The sequence below is a fragment of the Halichoerus grypus genome, chromosome 7, assembly GCF_964656455.1.
Source record: "Halichoerus grypus chromosome 7, mHalGry1.hap1.1, whole genome shotgun sequence".
Taxonomy (NCBI): domain Eukaryota; kingdom Metazoa; phylum Chordata; class Mammalia; order Carnivora; family Phocidae; genus Halichoerus; species Halichoerus grypus.
Window position 1 is genome coordinate 112,327,156 of NC_135718.1, and position 17,027 is coordinate 112,344,182.

The 17,027-nt window shown below is 37.1% G+C and overlaps 1 protein-coding gene across 6 annotated transcripts in view; it reads right to left on the reverse strand.

Annotated features, from left to right (window-relative positions):
• Positions 1 to 17,027, reverse strand: part of SMG7 (SMG7 nonsense mediated mRNA decay factor) — an 88,748-nt gene that overhangs the window by 51,786 nt on the left and 19,935 nt on the right. For 5 of the 6 annotated variants that reach the window (XM_078078071.1, XM_036076456.2, XM_036076429.2 and 2 more), the window contains exon 2: positions 2,007 to 2,145. The exons of the other annotated variant lie outside the window; for it this stretch is intronic. In XM_078078071.1, the coding sequence (XP_077934197.1) occupies positions 2,007 to 2,122 (116 nt within the window). In that variant the 5' untranslated portion in view covers positions 2,123 to 2,145. The remainder of the gene's footprint in view (positions 1 to 2,006; positions 2,146 to 17,027) is intronic. 6 annotated transcript variants of the gene reach the window in all.

A 17,027-nucleotide genomic window follows, 5' to 3' on the forward strand; every position in this document is an offset into this window, starting at 1 on the left:
AAGAGAATGGTGAATATCAGAGATAATTACAAAATGAATAGGAAAGGGAGCCTTACCAAAGGCAAAGAAAATAACTGAGAAAAAGTTATGCAAGCTGTATAGATTAGACACAATGGAAAAATTAATATGAAAATATAGCTAGCCTCAATGACGGCAGGTCCTACTTACTTTTAAGGAACTCAAGATAAAGTGGAAGATACAAAGACATACAGATGATTTCAATACGTTATGGCTGAGTACAAGGATAAAGATATATGCTTACAGTTCAACTAGAGAAAGAGAAGAGCCCATGGGAATGAGGGAGAAGATAGTGTTCAGGGTTGTATCCCTAACACCTAAAATAATGCCTGGTATATGGTAGCTGTTCACTAAAATTTTGTTGAATTAATGAATGGTAAAATGTACATCATACAAGAGGCAATTTTCTGCAATGAAAAGTGATACAGAATACAAAAGGTCTGAATGTGGGTTTCCTATATATTAGTAGCAGTATGCTGGCGCTTCTTTCCAAAAAACTTCAATTTCCTCATCTGTAAAACAGGGAAACAAACTCCCTTTCAGAGTTGCTATGAGAAATAAACAAGACAACCAGTAAGTTACATAAAAGAACCTAAGTGAAAACTCCAAGAGGGGGAGGGCTGTAATCTGGTTATAAAACCAACACTTTAGTGACCACCAAACTACTTTTGCTAATCTGGTTCCTGACACAGGATCCTTTCTGAAGCAGAACACGGGGTTGAAGAAGACAACATTCCAAGATGGGGGTCAAAAATCCTGTCATCTACTACCATATAATGCTAAAGGACAATAGAAAGAGAAACTGTTTACACGTCATGATGACCAAGTTCTTAGTATGTACAGAAAATGAAACCAGAGGTAGATACGTCAAAGTTTTGCAAAATAGTTTCTTTTTTGCTTTTCTCCAAACAGTAGTTTTGATTACATAACTTAAACACATTTTAAATACTGGACCTGATAACAGATCAAGCAAATTATAAAATACAGACACGTTATGATAATTAATTATAGACTCTAAACTCCTCTGTTAAGAATTAACTAAGAGCCTAATGAAAATAGAGTTTGATCAGTTAGTATTTGCTAGGTCATGTTTACATGCTTTCATATTTTATTAAATCTTTAATTCACACAACAAATCTATCAGGTAAGTAGTAAGTTTATCCCCATTTTGCTGCAAGGAAATAGGGGCACAGAGTTGCTAAATAATTTGCCCAAAGTCATACAACTAGGAGGTGGCAGAGCTTAGGTTCCACCTATAGTCAGTCTGGTTCCAGAGTTCTTAAGCATTGTACAGTAAAACAAGTCTTCTGAAATGGCCTGGCTATAGGTGTCATTGTCATGGTATCAACTTCTAGGGGCAACTATCACTTCTAATTTAAAAGCCACATCTCTGAGATCAGATGCCCTCACACATTCTGTCATTATAACTGTTATTACAAACTGCTGTGACAACAGTTTCTAACTCACCATGTGGTTAGAGAGGGCTTCCCTAGCATGCAATCATATACCTATTTCTATAGGCATCTGGGAGGCTGGACTGTATCCATGCACACAGAGAGAACTAAGTAAGAGCTGATGCTCCCTGCACGCAAATGAACTGTTATATATGTAACCCAAAACACAGGAATTTTCATATTAAAGGACAATCTATAAAATGGATCACATGTCCCTACGCTTATCATGAATATTCAGAGACCTCATATTATATAAACATAAAAATGTCTTAGATTTATGTCAGTAAATATTTTAAAAATTTCCTTCAACTACAAGATATAAATGCTCATGACAAAGTAAACATATGCCAAAGTTCTCATGAAGCCACATAAGTAAAAAAACATCTTAGCATTCCCATCTCCCATCCTGGCCAATAGCAAATGCTTCACAAAGTCTCTAACTCTTCCATTAGTGCTCATAGAATATGCATACTTTAACATACATCTCTAAAAGGAATACAAACATGTAGAAATCCCTTGTAATTTTTATCCTACCTAATATTACTTGATTTCAGATGCTCCTCTGATTTCAAGTTTCCGGTCCTCATCTGGGACTTAAATGAAACGTTTTCTCCCACAATGACTATCTGCAAGAACATCCAATTTCTCATAAGGTAGAATGGTTTAAGACATTCTAGACAGAGGAGAGGAGGAAAATATGAGTTAACCCACAGTAACAGAGAACTCCTTCGAAAAAAATTAAATTATTTTCTCTTTATTTGAAATGATTTAATGTCAAAGGCAAATGAAAAATACTTTTTTCTTTCTGTATTAAGTTTCTTAGAATACACATTTTAAAATGCTGTTTTGTATATTTCTAACATTCTAGTTTTAGATCATAATATTATCTAATTACCCTCTCTCTCTGAAAGCTGACTGATCTCTATAAGGCAAACAAATACCAGTTACCCAGCAGGGTTCTTGTAGTTCCAAGGTGAGAGTGCCCTGTAGAACACAGGAGCAGATGGTTGGTCCAAACTAGACTGTTATCAACAGAAAAACATGTAAAGCAGTTAAACCACAATTAGAGGTGGTATGAATGATGTTTAAATTCTAAGATCAGCTAAAAATGTCAGGTTTTTAAATCTTTATTCACTCACTGAATGATTTAGTAAAGTCTTTGTGTGAGATACTGTGTGAAGGACTGGGTATACAATGATGAACAAAACAAATATGCTCCCTGCCATGGATTTAAAATCTAATGTGGACACAGATCCACAAGGAAGGAGGAGGCAATTAAGGGTAGTGGTTAAAAGCATGGGTGTATGTGTCACACTGTCTGCATTTAATGGCATGCTGGGAGTAAGTCTAGCCACAGAAAAACAGCAAAATTTCTTAGGGACATCAATTTAACTCAAAGATTTGAACAAAGTTAAGTTAATATTATTGGCTGCTGCTAATTGCTTACAATTACAATTACTATGTGGTAGAGTATGTGCTAAATGTTCTATATGCATGATCTCAAAGCATGGGAGTATAATGTAATAGTTAAGCGTCATGTATTCAGACTGCATTCAAACCAAGTTCTGCCAACAACTAGCTGGGTAACCTTAGGAAAATCACTTCTCTATGCCCCAGTTTTGTTAGAAGTAAGAAGGAGATAAATAAATGTACCTACCTCATTGAGATGTTTTGAGGATTAAATGAGGTAATAGAAATAAAGCACTTAGGACTGTTCCTCAGTAAGCCCTCAAAAAATATTAGCTATTTTGTCATTGTTATCATTATAGTTATTAGTCCTCCGAACAATCCTAAGATGTAAGTGCTATTATTATTCTCTTTCTATAAATTAGGAAACTGAAGCTAAGAACTCACACTAATCAATTCTAGAATAAAAGACAAAGTTATAATATTTAACAATAAAACACCAGTCTTAAGAGAAATTTCAAACATGCAGGAGGTCCATGTGGACTTTGTTCCCTTACTTCGAAAGCATGTATTCAATCTCCAGTGACCTTAGCTGTACGTTAGTGGAAGACTGAGAAAATACCACATGATAAAACCCAAGCTCCTTAGCATTGCATGTGAAATCCCACAGCTCCCCACTTTATACTTCATGACCTAATAAAACTAAATTACTTTTAGTTCTTAGCTATTTTGTTCCTCACTATCTTTATTCATGTTCTTGCACTCAACCTGGAATGCCCTCCTTCTTCCCTCCTTGTCTGGTTAACCCCTTCTCTCATTTAAAACTCAGGAATTTCTACATGAGGGCTTTGGCTTGGCCAAGCACTCCCAGTGCATCTAACGCCATCTCAGCACTCAGCACTATGATGAAGTTATTTCCTCCACTAGAGACTGTCCTGTGCAACTTTGTATATCCGGTGTCTAACTAGTTTATGCCTGCCAGACTAAAGTGTATCAAGTAAATTTCTGTTAATTTGGACTACACAGTCTCTCAAAAGGCCAAGACACTAAAAATTCAGTTTCTCAAAACTGAGAATAGCCTCCAAAGTCTTCCAGGAAAACAATTTCAAAGGTTTTTTTTATCTGATAACCAGGAATAACATACTTCCTTCTAAGTTCAGAAAATCTACCATTTCATACAGTCAGTTTAGAGAAGTCCATGATCATTTACTTGGCTATCCGAAATTCAGATTGTTTTCTGCACATTGGGATCTGTATAGTACTTACAATACACTACAGATTTCTATAGAAAGACAAAATCTGAGGGGCGCCTGGGTGGCTCAGTTGGTTAAGCATCTGACTTTTGATTTCGGCTCAGGTCATGATCTCAGTGTCCTGGGATCAAGCCCAGAATCAGGCTCTGTGCTCAGCAGGGAGTTTGCTTGTCCCTCTGCCCCTCCCCTTGCTCGTGCATATGTGTGCTCTCTCTCAAATAAATAAATAAAATCTTAAAAAAGAAAAAGAAATATAAAATTTGAAACCTCAACAGAATATGGATAAATACAATAACCCAAGTGAGTTAAACAAGAAATTTAGATTAAGGCTAAGTGAATTTAAATTAAAAAAAGAAAAGAAATTTAGATTAAACCAACAATTGGAAGGCTATTTCCCCCCCATCTCAATTTTTACATTAGATGAGGTATGCCAAAACAATGGTTTTCGACTCTACTGAACCCAGTGCCTTTGGAGAAAAAAAAAATGCATTCTATGTAACAACTCTGTACCTTCTGGAAATAAAATACAAGATAATATTATACTATTTATTTAACACAGTAAAAATGAAAACTAAATGCCTTTTAGGTTAAAAAAAGGGAAAAATAAAGGAAAGCAATTTTTTAAAAAAATTTATTTATTTGAGAGAAAGAGCATGAGTGGGAGGGGGAGAGGAAGAGGGAGACAGAACCTCAAGCAGACTCAGCACTGAGCGTAGAGCCCGGCGCAGGACTTCATCTCACAACACTGAGATCACAATCTGAGCTGAAACTGAGAGGAGGACACTCAATGGACTATGACACCCAGGTGCCCAAAAGAAAAGCAATTTTTAATAAAATTAGCATCTGAATATATAAATGATCAGGTAAGACTACCTTTGAAGACATAATAAAGTAAATGCTTGCACGTACTTATAACAGTAAGAGAAGGTTAATAGAATTCCAAAGACCAAAAAATGAAAGCCAAAATATGAGTAGACACTAGAATTAAAATAAATATTAATATAATAACAGACCAGATGCATTGGAAATGGCAATAAGAGAAAAAAAATGATGTAAGGGCAACAAGACAAGACAAAGTACAGAGGAGATTTGAAGAAAACAAGTATGTGACTATATGCTTTGATAGATGACATGGAACAAAAATTAGATTTTAAAAAAAGAGCAAACGGGAGCCTGGGTGGCTCAGTCGCTGACAGTCTGCCTTTGGCTCGGGTCATGATCCCGGGGTCCTGGGATCCAGTCCCACATCAGGCTCCCTGCTCAGCAGCGACCCTGCTTCTCCCCCCTCTGCCTGCCACTTCCCCCTGCTTGTGCTCTCTCCCTCTCTCTGACAAATAAATAAAATTAAAAAAAAAAAAAAGAATCTATAAATTATTATAGTACATATAGTACTCTCTACTTCTAGGTGGTCTCTGAAATTAAAAAATAAAAGATATACAAAAGTCAAATCTGATTTTTCTACCAAAATAACGTTATTTAGCTCACACTTCCAGAGGTCAGTTTTACCTAGTCATGTTCCTTCTTTATTATTTTCCTATCTGACTGAAGAAAGGGGTGGTATATTAAAATCAAGTAATTTAACTGGATACAGATCACGGAGGGCATACGGAAGATTGTTATATTAATGGCCCCCAGTGAATCACACACCACCTGGCATCTGCACCCTTATTAATTCCCTTCACATACTGACCCCTAGGCTGGCCATGTGACTTATTTTGGCCAATCGGACTTCACCAAATGTGACAGAAACAGGCTTGATAAGCACTTGTGCATTTGAGCCTGCCCTTTTGCTAACACCATCATCATGTTATGAAGCCAAGGACACCAGACCACTTGGGAAAAGGAGACCCAGTTTTCCCACCTATCACAGTCATCTCAGTTGAGGGTCCAGACATTTGAGTGAGGTTGTCTTGGACCATTCCGGTCAGGTTGACCCACTGGCTGACTGAGTTATCCAACTTGACCTAGATGGTCTGAAACATGGGAAACCTTTGGAGATTTTGAGCAGAGAGGTGACATGATCTAATCTAGATTTTAACAGGTTCAACTTAGCTGCTCTATTGAGAATTAACTGGCTTGGTCCAGTAGGCAGCAGTAAAGATGGCTGTCATCAGACTCTAACCAACAACATTTGTTGCATGAAGGAAAAAAAAAGATAGAGAGAGAGAGAGGGAAAATAAAAAATGATTCCTGGCCAGCTAGAACAGTGGATTTGCCATTTACTAATAAAAGGAAGATGATACAAGTAGGTATATGGAGAAGAGTCCATTTTGGGACAACAGTGCTTGGCACATAGTATTATATAAGCTCTTGCTATTGTTTTTGATAACGATGGTAATTTTGAGACGATTATTATATATCCAAGGTAATGAACTGATAGGTAGTTAGAGTCTGGGGTTTCAAGGAAAGGTTTGGACTACAGATATTCATTTGGGAGTCATCAGCATACACGCATACCTTGTTTTTGTTTTTTTTTTAAGATTTTATTTATTTTTCAACAGAGAGAGAGAGAGAGACAGCGAGAGATGGAACACAAGCAGGGGGAGTGGGAGAGGGAGAAGCAGGCTTCCCGCTGAGCAGAGAGTCCGATGTGGGACTCGATCCCAGGACTCTGGGATCATGACCTGAGCCGAAGGCAGACGCTTAATGACTGAGCCACCCAGGCACCCAAGGCATACCTTGTTTTTATTGTGCTTCACAGATACTGCGTTTTTTACAATAGAAGGTCTGTGGCAACCCTGTGTCCAGCAAGTCTATTGTCACCATTTCTCCAACAGCATTTGCTCACTTCATGTCTCTGTGTCACATTTTGGTTAATTCTCACAATATTTCAAACTTTGTCATAATATTATTATTATACTTGTTATGATGTTCTGTGATCAGTTATCTTGGATGTTATTGCAATTGTTCTGGTGGCACCACAAACCATTCCCATATGAGACAGCAAACTTAATCAACAAATGTGTATGTTCTGACTGCTCCACCAACTGGCCACTCCCCCATCTCTCTCCCTCTCCTTGGGTCTCCCTATTCCCTGAGACGCAGTACTGAAATTAGGCCAGTTAATAACTCTACAATGGCCTCTAAGTGTTCAAGTGAAAAGAGTAGCATGTCTCTTACTTTAAATCAAAGGCTAGAAATGATTAAGCTTAGTCAGGAAGGCAGAATGAAAGCCCAGATAGGCCAAAAAGCAAGGCCTCTTGCACAAAACAGCCAACCTGTACACTCAAAGAAAAAAGTTCTTTGAAGGAAATGAAAAGTGCTGCTCCAGTGAACACACAAATGATAAAGCAAAAGAGCCTTACTGCTGATGTGGAGAAAGTCTGAGCGGTCTAAATATATCAGGCCAGCCACAAACTTCCCCAAGCCAAAACTTAATCCGGAGCAAGGCCTTAACTCTCTTCAATTCTATGCAGGCTGAGAGAGATGAGGAAGCTGAGGAAGAAAATCTGAAAGGTAGCAGAGGCTGGTTCATGAGGTTTAAGAAAAGAAGCCATCTCCATAAAATAGAAGTACAAGGTGAAGCAGCAGATGCTGATATAGAAGCTGCACTAACTTATCCAGAAGATCTAGCTAAGATAATTCATGAAGGCGGCTAAACAACAGACTTTCCATGTAGACAAAACAGCCTTATATTGGAAGAAAATGCCATCTAGGACTTTCATAGCTAGAGAGGAGAAGTTAATGCCTGGCTTCAAATCTTCAAAGTACAGGCTGACTCTCTTATAAAGGGACAATGCAACTTGTAACTTTAAGTTGAAGCCAATGCTCACTTCCCATTCCAAAAACCCTAGGGCCCTTAAGAACTACGCTAAATCTACTCTGCCTGTACGCTCTATGAATGGAACACCAAAGCCTGGATACAGCACATCTGTTTACAACATGGTTTTTACTGATATTTTAAACCCACTGTTGAGACCTACTCCTCAGAAAGAAAGATTCCTCTCAAAATATTACTGCTCGTTGATAAAACACCTGGTGACCCAAGAACTCTGATGGAGATGGACAAGATTAATGTTGTTTTCATGCCTGTTGACACAACATCTTTTCTGTGGCCCATGGATCAAAGAGTAATTTCGATTAAAAAATACATTTCAGAGGCACCTGGGTGGCTCAGTCAGTTAAGTGTCTGCCTTTACTCAGGTCATGATCCCAGGGTCCTGGGATCAAGCCCCACATCGGGCTCCCTGCTCCTCGGGGAGCCTGCTTCTCCCTCTCCCTCTGCCGCTCCCCCTGCTTGTGCTCTCTCACACTCTCTGTCAAAGAAATAAAATCTTAAAAAAAAAAATAAAAAATATATTTCATAATAAGGCTATAGCTGCCATTGATAGCGATTCCTCTGATGGGAATCACTATCTGGACAAAGTCAACTGAAAACCTTCTGGAAAGGACTCCCAGTCCTAGATGCCATTAAGGAAGTTGAGATTCATCTGAAGAGGTCAAAATATCAACATTAACAGCAATTTGGAAGAAGCTGATTCCAACCCTCATGGATGACTTTGAGGAGCTCAAGACTTCAGTGGAGGAAGTAACTGTAGATGTGGTGGAAACAGAACGAGAATTAGAAGTGGAGCCTGAAGATGTGAGTGAATCGCTATAATGCACTGATAAAGCTTGAACAGATGTGGAGTTGGTTCTTACAGACAGATGAGCAAAGACAGTAGTTTCATGAGATGGACCCTACTGGTGAAGATGCTGCGAAGACTGCTGAAATGACAACAAATGATTTAGAATATTACATACACTTAGCTGATAAAGCAACGGCAGAGTTTGAGAGGACGGACTCCCAATTTTGGAAGAAGTTCTACTGTAGATAAAATGCCATCAAACAGCATCGCATGCCACAGAGAAATCATTTGGAAAGGAAGAGTCAGTTGAGGTGGTAAACTTCACTGCCTCATTTTTTAAAAATTGCCAACCCCAACCTTCAGCAACCACCACCCTGCAGCAGCCATCAACATCAAGGGAGGATACTCTACTAGCAAAACAATTACTACTCACTGAAAGCTCAGATGATGGTTAGTATTTTTCAGCGACAAAGTGTTTTTTAATTAAGGTGTACACACTGGTTTTTTAGACATAATGCTATTGCACACTTAATAAACTATAGCATAGTGTATGTGTAACTTTTATATGCACTGGGAAACCAAAAAATTCATTTGACTTGCTTTATTGCAATATTCACTTTATTGTGGTGGTCTGGAACTGAACCCACAGTATCTCTGAGGTATGCCTGAGAGGCCAAAGCTGAGAAGGGAACAGAACAGTAAATAGACTGAGAACTAACAGCCAGAGAGTTAGGAGGAAAATTTGTTTGTATGTTTGTTTAAGATTTTAAGTAATCTCTATACCCAAAGTGAGACTCAAACTTACAATGCTGAGATCAAGAGTCGCATGCTCTACAGACTGAGTCAGCCAGGTGCCCCAGAAGGAAAATTTGTTGAATGTGGTGTCCTAGAAGCCAAATGAAGAAAGAGCTTCAAGAAGGGGACAGAATCAGTAAGTGCCGCTGATGCATCAAGTAAAATGAGGCCTGAGAACTGACTGTTCGACTTAGTAATGTGGAAGCCACTGAGGATCTTGTTAAGAACAATTTTGGTGGAGAAGTGGAGGCGTAAGCCTATGGTTTGACTTCAACAGAAAATAGGAAAGGAACTGAAACTAAAACCGAGTTTAGGCATCTTTATCAAGGAAAGAGAGGCAGTAGCTGGAGGGAGCTATGAGGGTCAAAAGAGTTTTTAAGATGGGATACATAAAATGTTTTTTATGGGATGGAATGGGATAAACATGGGAAAAACTCAAGGAAGAAAAGCAAAAGGATGAAAACAGTCTCATGAATGCCATAAGGGGCTTGTTTAAATACTGCACCTTTAAAAGGAAAAAAAGTCCTTGAGTGAAAGAATAAAATTTAAAGTGAATATATGGAGAAGAAAAATAAACTATTAATTATTGGGGACCCAGAAAATGACAAGTGACTCACATAAACCATTCTCAATTTAATTTTCATAGCAATCTGTGATAACTACTATATAACTACTATTTTTCCTTCCCCCCCTTTTTTTTCTCTTAAGAGTGTGAGCATGGCGTGGAGGGGCGGGGAATAGGAGGGGATGGGCAGAGGGAGAGAGAATCTTAAGCAGGCTCCACGCCCAGCACAGAGCCCAAGGCAGGGGTGGATCTCATGACCCTGGGATCATGACCTGAGCCCAAATCAAGAGTCAGATACTTAACTGACTGAGCCACCCAGGCGCCCCTATTTTTCCAATTTATAAATGAGGCTCAGAGATTGTAGGAAACTTGCCCAAGATCACAAAGATAGTAAGTATGTGCTAGGACTGGGATTCAAATCCAGGTATATCAGAATTCCAGATCCTAACCTTCTATTCATTATTCCATGATTCATGACAGACTTCAATTTTCAACAATCACATATTGAAAGCTAAATTATGAATATTTTATTGCTTATGATTTATTCTGAGTTTGCCTTTTTAACAAGGTAAGACCCACCAGATCTTTTCCCTTAAACCTAAAAAACTCTTCTCCAGGAAACGTTCCTGGTTTTACCGCTAGTACAGGTTCTGTCCCAAGAGGTCTCTCTAGCTGTTCTTTCCACTCTCTTCCTCATCACAGTGCAAACCAAAAATCCCAATTTTAGAAAATGCTGATTAATAAGACAACTTCCAGATAACACAGGTTTACTGTATTTTCTTGCATGAATTATACAGGAGAAATAAATGCACACAGACTTCAGTGGCAACAGAATGTTCCTGAGAGTGACTCTAAGTCATCACTGCGAGGAATACTCCCTATGGCTTTAAGGACCCAAGTTACTCAGAACAAGTTCCTGAATATATGATTGAAAAAAAAGGGAAACGGACATCTTCATGGACAAATCTTCTCTACGTCAGATATAACATAGAGCAAGATCAAACAAATTTTATTATACTCTCCCATCCTGTTCCTCTAAAATGTGAAAAGCAAAGATATGGCCTGACCTGTTATTCCAACATTACCCAAAATCCAGTTCTTAAGTTCTTTGCTAACAAGAAAAAAATATATACCCTCCTTGGATGCTAAATGTTTAGTAACCTTTATAACTCTATATCATATTAACAAAATCAAATTACCAGTTGACTGGGCAACAGATCCCAAGAAATTAAGAGTTCATATCAAATCTGGCTCATATCAATTACATAAAAAATATGTGAAATGACAGAATAACCTTTCAAATTTGATGAAAGTTATAAACGCACAGATGTAAGAAGCTCAACAAACCTTGAGCATTTAAACACAAAAGAAAACCATACAAAGGCACTGTAATCAAATGGTTGAAATTCAATGATAAAGAGAAAATTTTCAGAGCAGGCAGAGAAAAAAGATACATTATATAAGGAGGAATAAAGATAAGAAATTCTTATCTTTTTCTTATCTAAAGCCCAAATTCTCAGAAAAAATGTAAGCCAGAAGATAATGAAATAATATCTTCAAAATATTGGGAGGGGGCAAGGGAGGAGCAGAAGCCCTATCAAACCTATAATTATATATCCAGCAAAAATATCCTTTAAAACTGAAGGTGAAATAAGGACATTTTCAGAAACACGGAAGCTGAGGAAACCTGATGCCAGCAGATCAATACCATAAGGAATATTAAAAAAAAAAAGGAAGTTCTTGAGGCTGGAAAAAAAAGATACCACACAGAAACCTAGAACTACACAAAGAGATAAGGAATGCCAGAAATGAGAAATATGTAAGTAAATATAATTTTTTTCTCCTTGGTTTTAAATTTCTTTAAAAGTTAACTTTTAAACAAAAATAACACGTAGTCTAGGGTTTAAAACAAAGGAAAAAAAAAAGGAGGGAGTGCCCAGCTGGCCCACTTGGAAGAGCATGCAACTCTTGATATCTGGGTCATGAGTTGAAGCCCCATGCTGGGTAAATAGAAATTACTAAAAAAAAAAATAAATAAATGACTTTAAAACAAAATAAAAAAGGGGGCACCTGGGTGGCTCAGTAGGTTAAGTGTCTGACTCTTGACTTCGGCTCAGGTCATGATCTCAGGGTTGTGAGACTGAGGCCGGTGTCGGACTCTGCACTGGGCGTGAAGCCTGCTTAAGATTCTCTCTCTCTCCCTCTCTCTCTCTGTCCCTTCCTCCCTCCCTCTAAAAACAAACAAATCAACAAAATAAAAAAAGAAAACAAATACAGAAATGTTTGACAATAATAGTACAAACAAAAGGAGAGGGAGATGGAATTATATTGCTTAAGATTTTATATTATAGTTAAAGTGGTATAATATAAAAATGCATATTGTAAACCCCAGAGCAACCAAAAAGGGGGAGGATACCTAATAAACCAACAGAGGAGATAAAATAAAAACAGACAGAGAAAAGAAAAATAGATAAATCTACAATTATTTGAAGATTTCAAAACTCCTCTCTCAATAACTGACAGAAAACTAGTCAGAAAAGTAGGCAGAAAACTAGTAAAATTAGACCAATACTATTAACCAAACATCTAATTAGCATTTCTAAAACATTTTACCCAACAGAAGAATACACATATTTTTCAAGTACACATCCATTCAGCAAGATAGACCATATGTGAACCACAAAATAAATCTCCAGAAATTTAAAAGAATTAAAATCACAGAACTACCAATCAATACAGAAAGAGAGCTGGAAAATTCCTCACCTATTTGGAAATGAAATAATACGTTTCTTAATAATCATGGGGCAAAAGAAGAAATCACAAAGGAAATGGGAAAATATTTTAAATTGAATGAAAATGGAAATTATGTGTAGGATGCTATCAAGGCAGCGCTCAGAGAGCTCTTTAAGCTTTAAATGCTTGTATGAAAATAGAAAAGGTCTAAAGGCGTTAATCTAAGCATCTATCTTAGGCTGTTAAAGAGTATATTAAACCAAAATTAAGTAGAAGAAAATAATGAAAAGCAGAAAACAAAAAACAGAAAACAAAAGCTAACTTTAAAAAGATCAATATAATTCTTCCCAAACTGATCTATAGTTAGAATACAATTCCAATCAAAACCCTAGCAGGCTGTTTTTGGTAGAAACTGACAGGTTGGCTTTAAAATTTATCTGGAAATGGAAGAACCTAGAATAACCAAAACAATGTTCAAAAAGAATAAATTTGGGAGGACTTACACTACCAGATTTCAAAATCTACTTTAGTGTGGTGATAATCAAAACAGTATAGTATTGGTATAGAATAGATATATAGATCAATGGAACAGAACAGAGTACAGAAACGGACTCATCTACTCATGTATGTAAGTACATGCATATGAATGTGTCTGTGTGCATAGTCAAATGATATTTAACAAAAGTGTTAAGGCAATGTAATAGGGAAAAAATGTTTTCAATGGTATTGCTGGAATAACTGGAGATAAAAATTTAAAAACTGGAAAAAATTAACCTTAAATGATACATCCACAGCACACACAAAAATTAATTCAAAATGGATCACAGACCTAAATCTATAAAATTTCTAGGAGAAAATCTTCACTGCCCCAGAGCAAACAAAGAATTCCATAAAGGCAAGATTCAATAAAAGAAAAAGTAAACTGATGATAAATTCGATTCATTAAAATTTAAAACTCCTGCTCCTCAAAATAATTAAGAAAGTGAAAAAGCAAGCCACACTGGGATATATGTGTGTGTATACAAAACAAAGGAATTACACTGAAAAAATATAAAGAGAACTCAATAATAAAGCAATCCAATTTTAAAAATGGGCTAGGGGCGCCTGGGTGGCTCAGTTGGTCAAGCGTCTGCCTTCGGCTCAGGTCATGATCCCTGAGTCCTGGGATCAAGCCCCGCGTCGGGCTCTCTGCTTGGTGGAGAGCCTGCTTTTTCTTCTCCCTGTGCCTGCCTCTCTGCCTACTTGTGCTCTCTCTCTGTCAAGTAAATAAAATATTTTAAAAAATAAAAAATGAAAATGGGCTAATGATTTAAACACTATAAAAGAAGATACACAAATGGCCCATAAGCACATGAAAAGAAGCTCAACATCTTCAGTCATCTGGGAAATGTAAATCTACAATAAAATACCAATTCATACTCACTGGAATGGTGAAAATCAAAGGACTACCAATACCAAGTGTTGTAGGTGAGGCTGTGGAAAAACTAGACTCTTCTACACTGCTGTGAAGTATAAAATGTTGTCACTGCTTTGGAAAACGAGTTTGGTAATTTCTTGTAAAGTTACACATGCCCTTAGTATATGACCTAACAATTCAGTTCCTACAGATTTACCAAAAGAAATGCAAACACGTCCACAAAAGACTCACAGAATGTTCCTAGAAGCTTTATTCACAATAGCAAAAAATAAGAACCCAAAGGTTCATCAAAAGGTGAAGGGATAAACAAACCAGCATAGTCACACAATGGAATACTACTCAGCAGCAAAGAGAACAAACTATTGATGCATGCAACAAAGCGGACTGATCTCAAAAATATTATGTCTAGCAAAAGATTCCAGACACAAAAGAATACTGTATTATTCCATTTTTGAAGTTCTAGAACAATCAAAAGTAATTTATAGTGATACAAATCAGAATGATGACTGCCTGAGGCACACAGAGGGTTACGACATACTGCAAAGGAGTCTGGGAGAATATTTTGGGGATTTGGAAGTGTTCTGTATCTTGATCAGGGTGGTGGTTAGAGGGTATATTTTCATAAAAGTTCATTAACTGTACAGTTAAAATGAATGTGTTTTATTTTGATTACCTCAACTCATGTGATTTAAAAGTATATGCCCTATGATCATAATCTGATTAAAATGCATTATTATCTATATATTGCATAAAATGCATTCTATATTCATAAAAAATGAATAGTGTGAACAGTACTGGTGGCAATTTAATACTACAAATTTTCTCGAGTTAACAATGACTGCCCAAACTTAGCTTTTTCTGAGTCCTCATACTTCCTGAACTATTCAATACTATACTGAACTATTCAATACTATAGTGTATCAGTGCTTATTCAAACTTCAGCCCACATCAAAATCTCTTTGAAAGCTTTTGAAAATGGTTACTGAACTTCATCCCCACAGTTTCTGATTCAGCAGGTCTGAGATGGGACACAAGAATTTGTATTTCTAACAAGTTCCCAGGTGATGCTGATGCTGTTGTCTGGGGACAACACTTTGAGAACTACCGCATTAAAACCACCCCTTTATTAAAACTTTTCACACACTTAGCTTTTCCTGGCCCTTCCCCACCTTTTTGATAGGTCATTCTTGTTTCTTCTCTCTGCTCCCACTTATATAGGGTTGCAAAGTCATTAAGAACGAAACACCTAATCATCAGGGAAATGCAAATCAAAACCACAATGAGATATCACCTCACACCTGTCAGAATGGCTAAAATCAAAAACATAAGAAACAAGAAGTGTTGATCAAGATGTGGAGAAGGAGGAACTCTCAGGCAACTGTTGGTGGGGATGCAAACTGGTGCAGCTACTGTGGAAAACAGTACGGAGGTTCCTCAAAAAATTAAAAATAGAATTACCACACGATCCAATAATTCCACTACTAGGTATTTACCCAAAGAATATTAAAACACTAAATCAAAAAGATATATGCACCTCTATGTTTACTGCAGCATGATTTAAAATAGCCAAATTACAGAAACAGTCCAAGTGTCCACGATAGATGAATGGAGAAAGATGTGGTGTATGTGTGTATATATATGTGTGTGTACATATACACATATATTATACACACAATGGAATATTACTCAGCCATAAAAAAGAATGGAACCTTGCCATTTACAACAACATGGATGGATCTAGGGAGTATAATGCTGAATGAAATAAGTCAGAGAAAGACAAATACCATATGATTTCACTCTTATGTGGAATTTAAGAAACAAAATAAATGAACAAAGAAAAAAAGAGAGAAATAAAAAACCAGACTCTTATCTATAGAGAACAAATTGATGGTCACCAGTGGGGAGGTAGATGGGAGGATGGGGCGGGGGGAGAAGAATGGAACTTGATCTTATTATCATCTGGTATCTGTCCCCTCAGGATCTCACCTGATACCCATACACCTCTATCATTACTTCCCAGTTTGTGGATTTAAGTGTCACCATTATTGAAGACAACTACCAAATCAATCATTTCCAACCCAGCTCACACTATATCCCCATTCCAACTGCCTATTTGGCATCTCTGCATGGATATTTATTAAATATTCCCTTCAACCCCCATACCTCTATTACCTATTTCCATGAAAAGTGCTACCATTTCCCCACGGCCAACTTCAATATTACCCTCCCTCTCTCCCTTCATATGTAATCAGTAAGCAAAATCCCACTGATTACATTCATGTATTATCTCTCAAAGATGCTTCTCAGTATCCTGATTCAGACTTTCTTGGCCTTTCACATGGATTTTGGCGGTTTTCTCAAATGGTTTCCATGACTTTACTTGCATGAAGTTCCCAAATATATGATACCAAATAATTCTAAACACATCAATTTCCAGACTGAAAACATTAATTTCCATTTATCCATAAAATTCAAACTAAGTAGCCTGTTTGTCAGTATTCCCCAATTTAGCTTCCAACCTTATCTCCTTAAACCTCCCCTTCATGAACTATGCTCCAGATGCTTCTGACTCTTCTTGTCTTTTTTTTTTTTAAATATAAAAAATTATATTTTCTCTGCCTGGAATATCCTTCTCCAGTTCACCACAAAATTCTTCCTATTTTAAGGAGATGATATGCCCTTCATAAAACCTTCTAAGACATTTTTGTGAAGTCAACCCTTCAATTCATATCTATTATGGCACATACTACGTCCTAACATGTTGTTTCTTCAATTAATCTCTGGAAGTGTAATTCATACTATAACCCCAAAACTGCC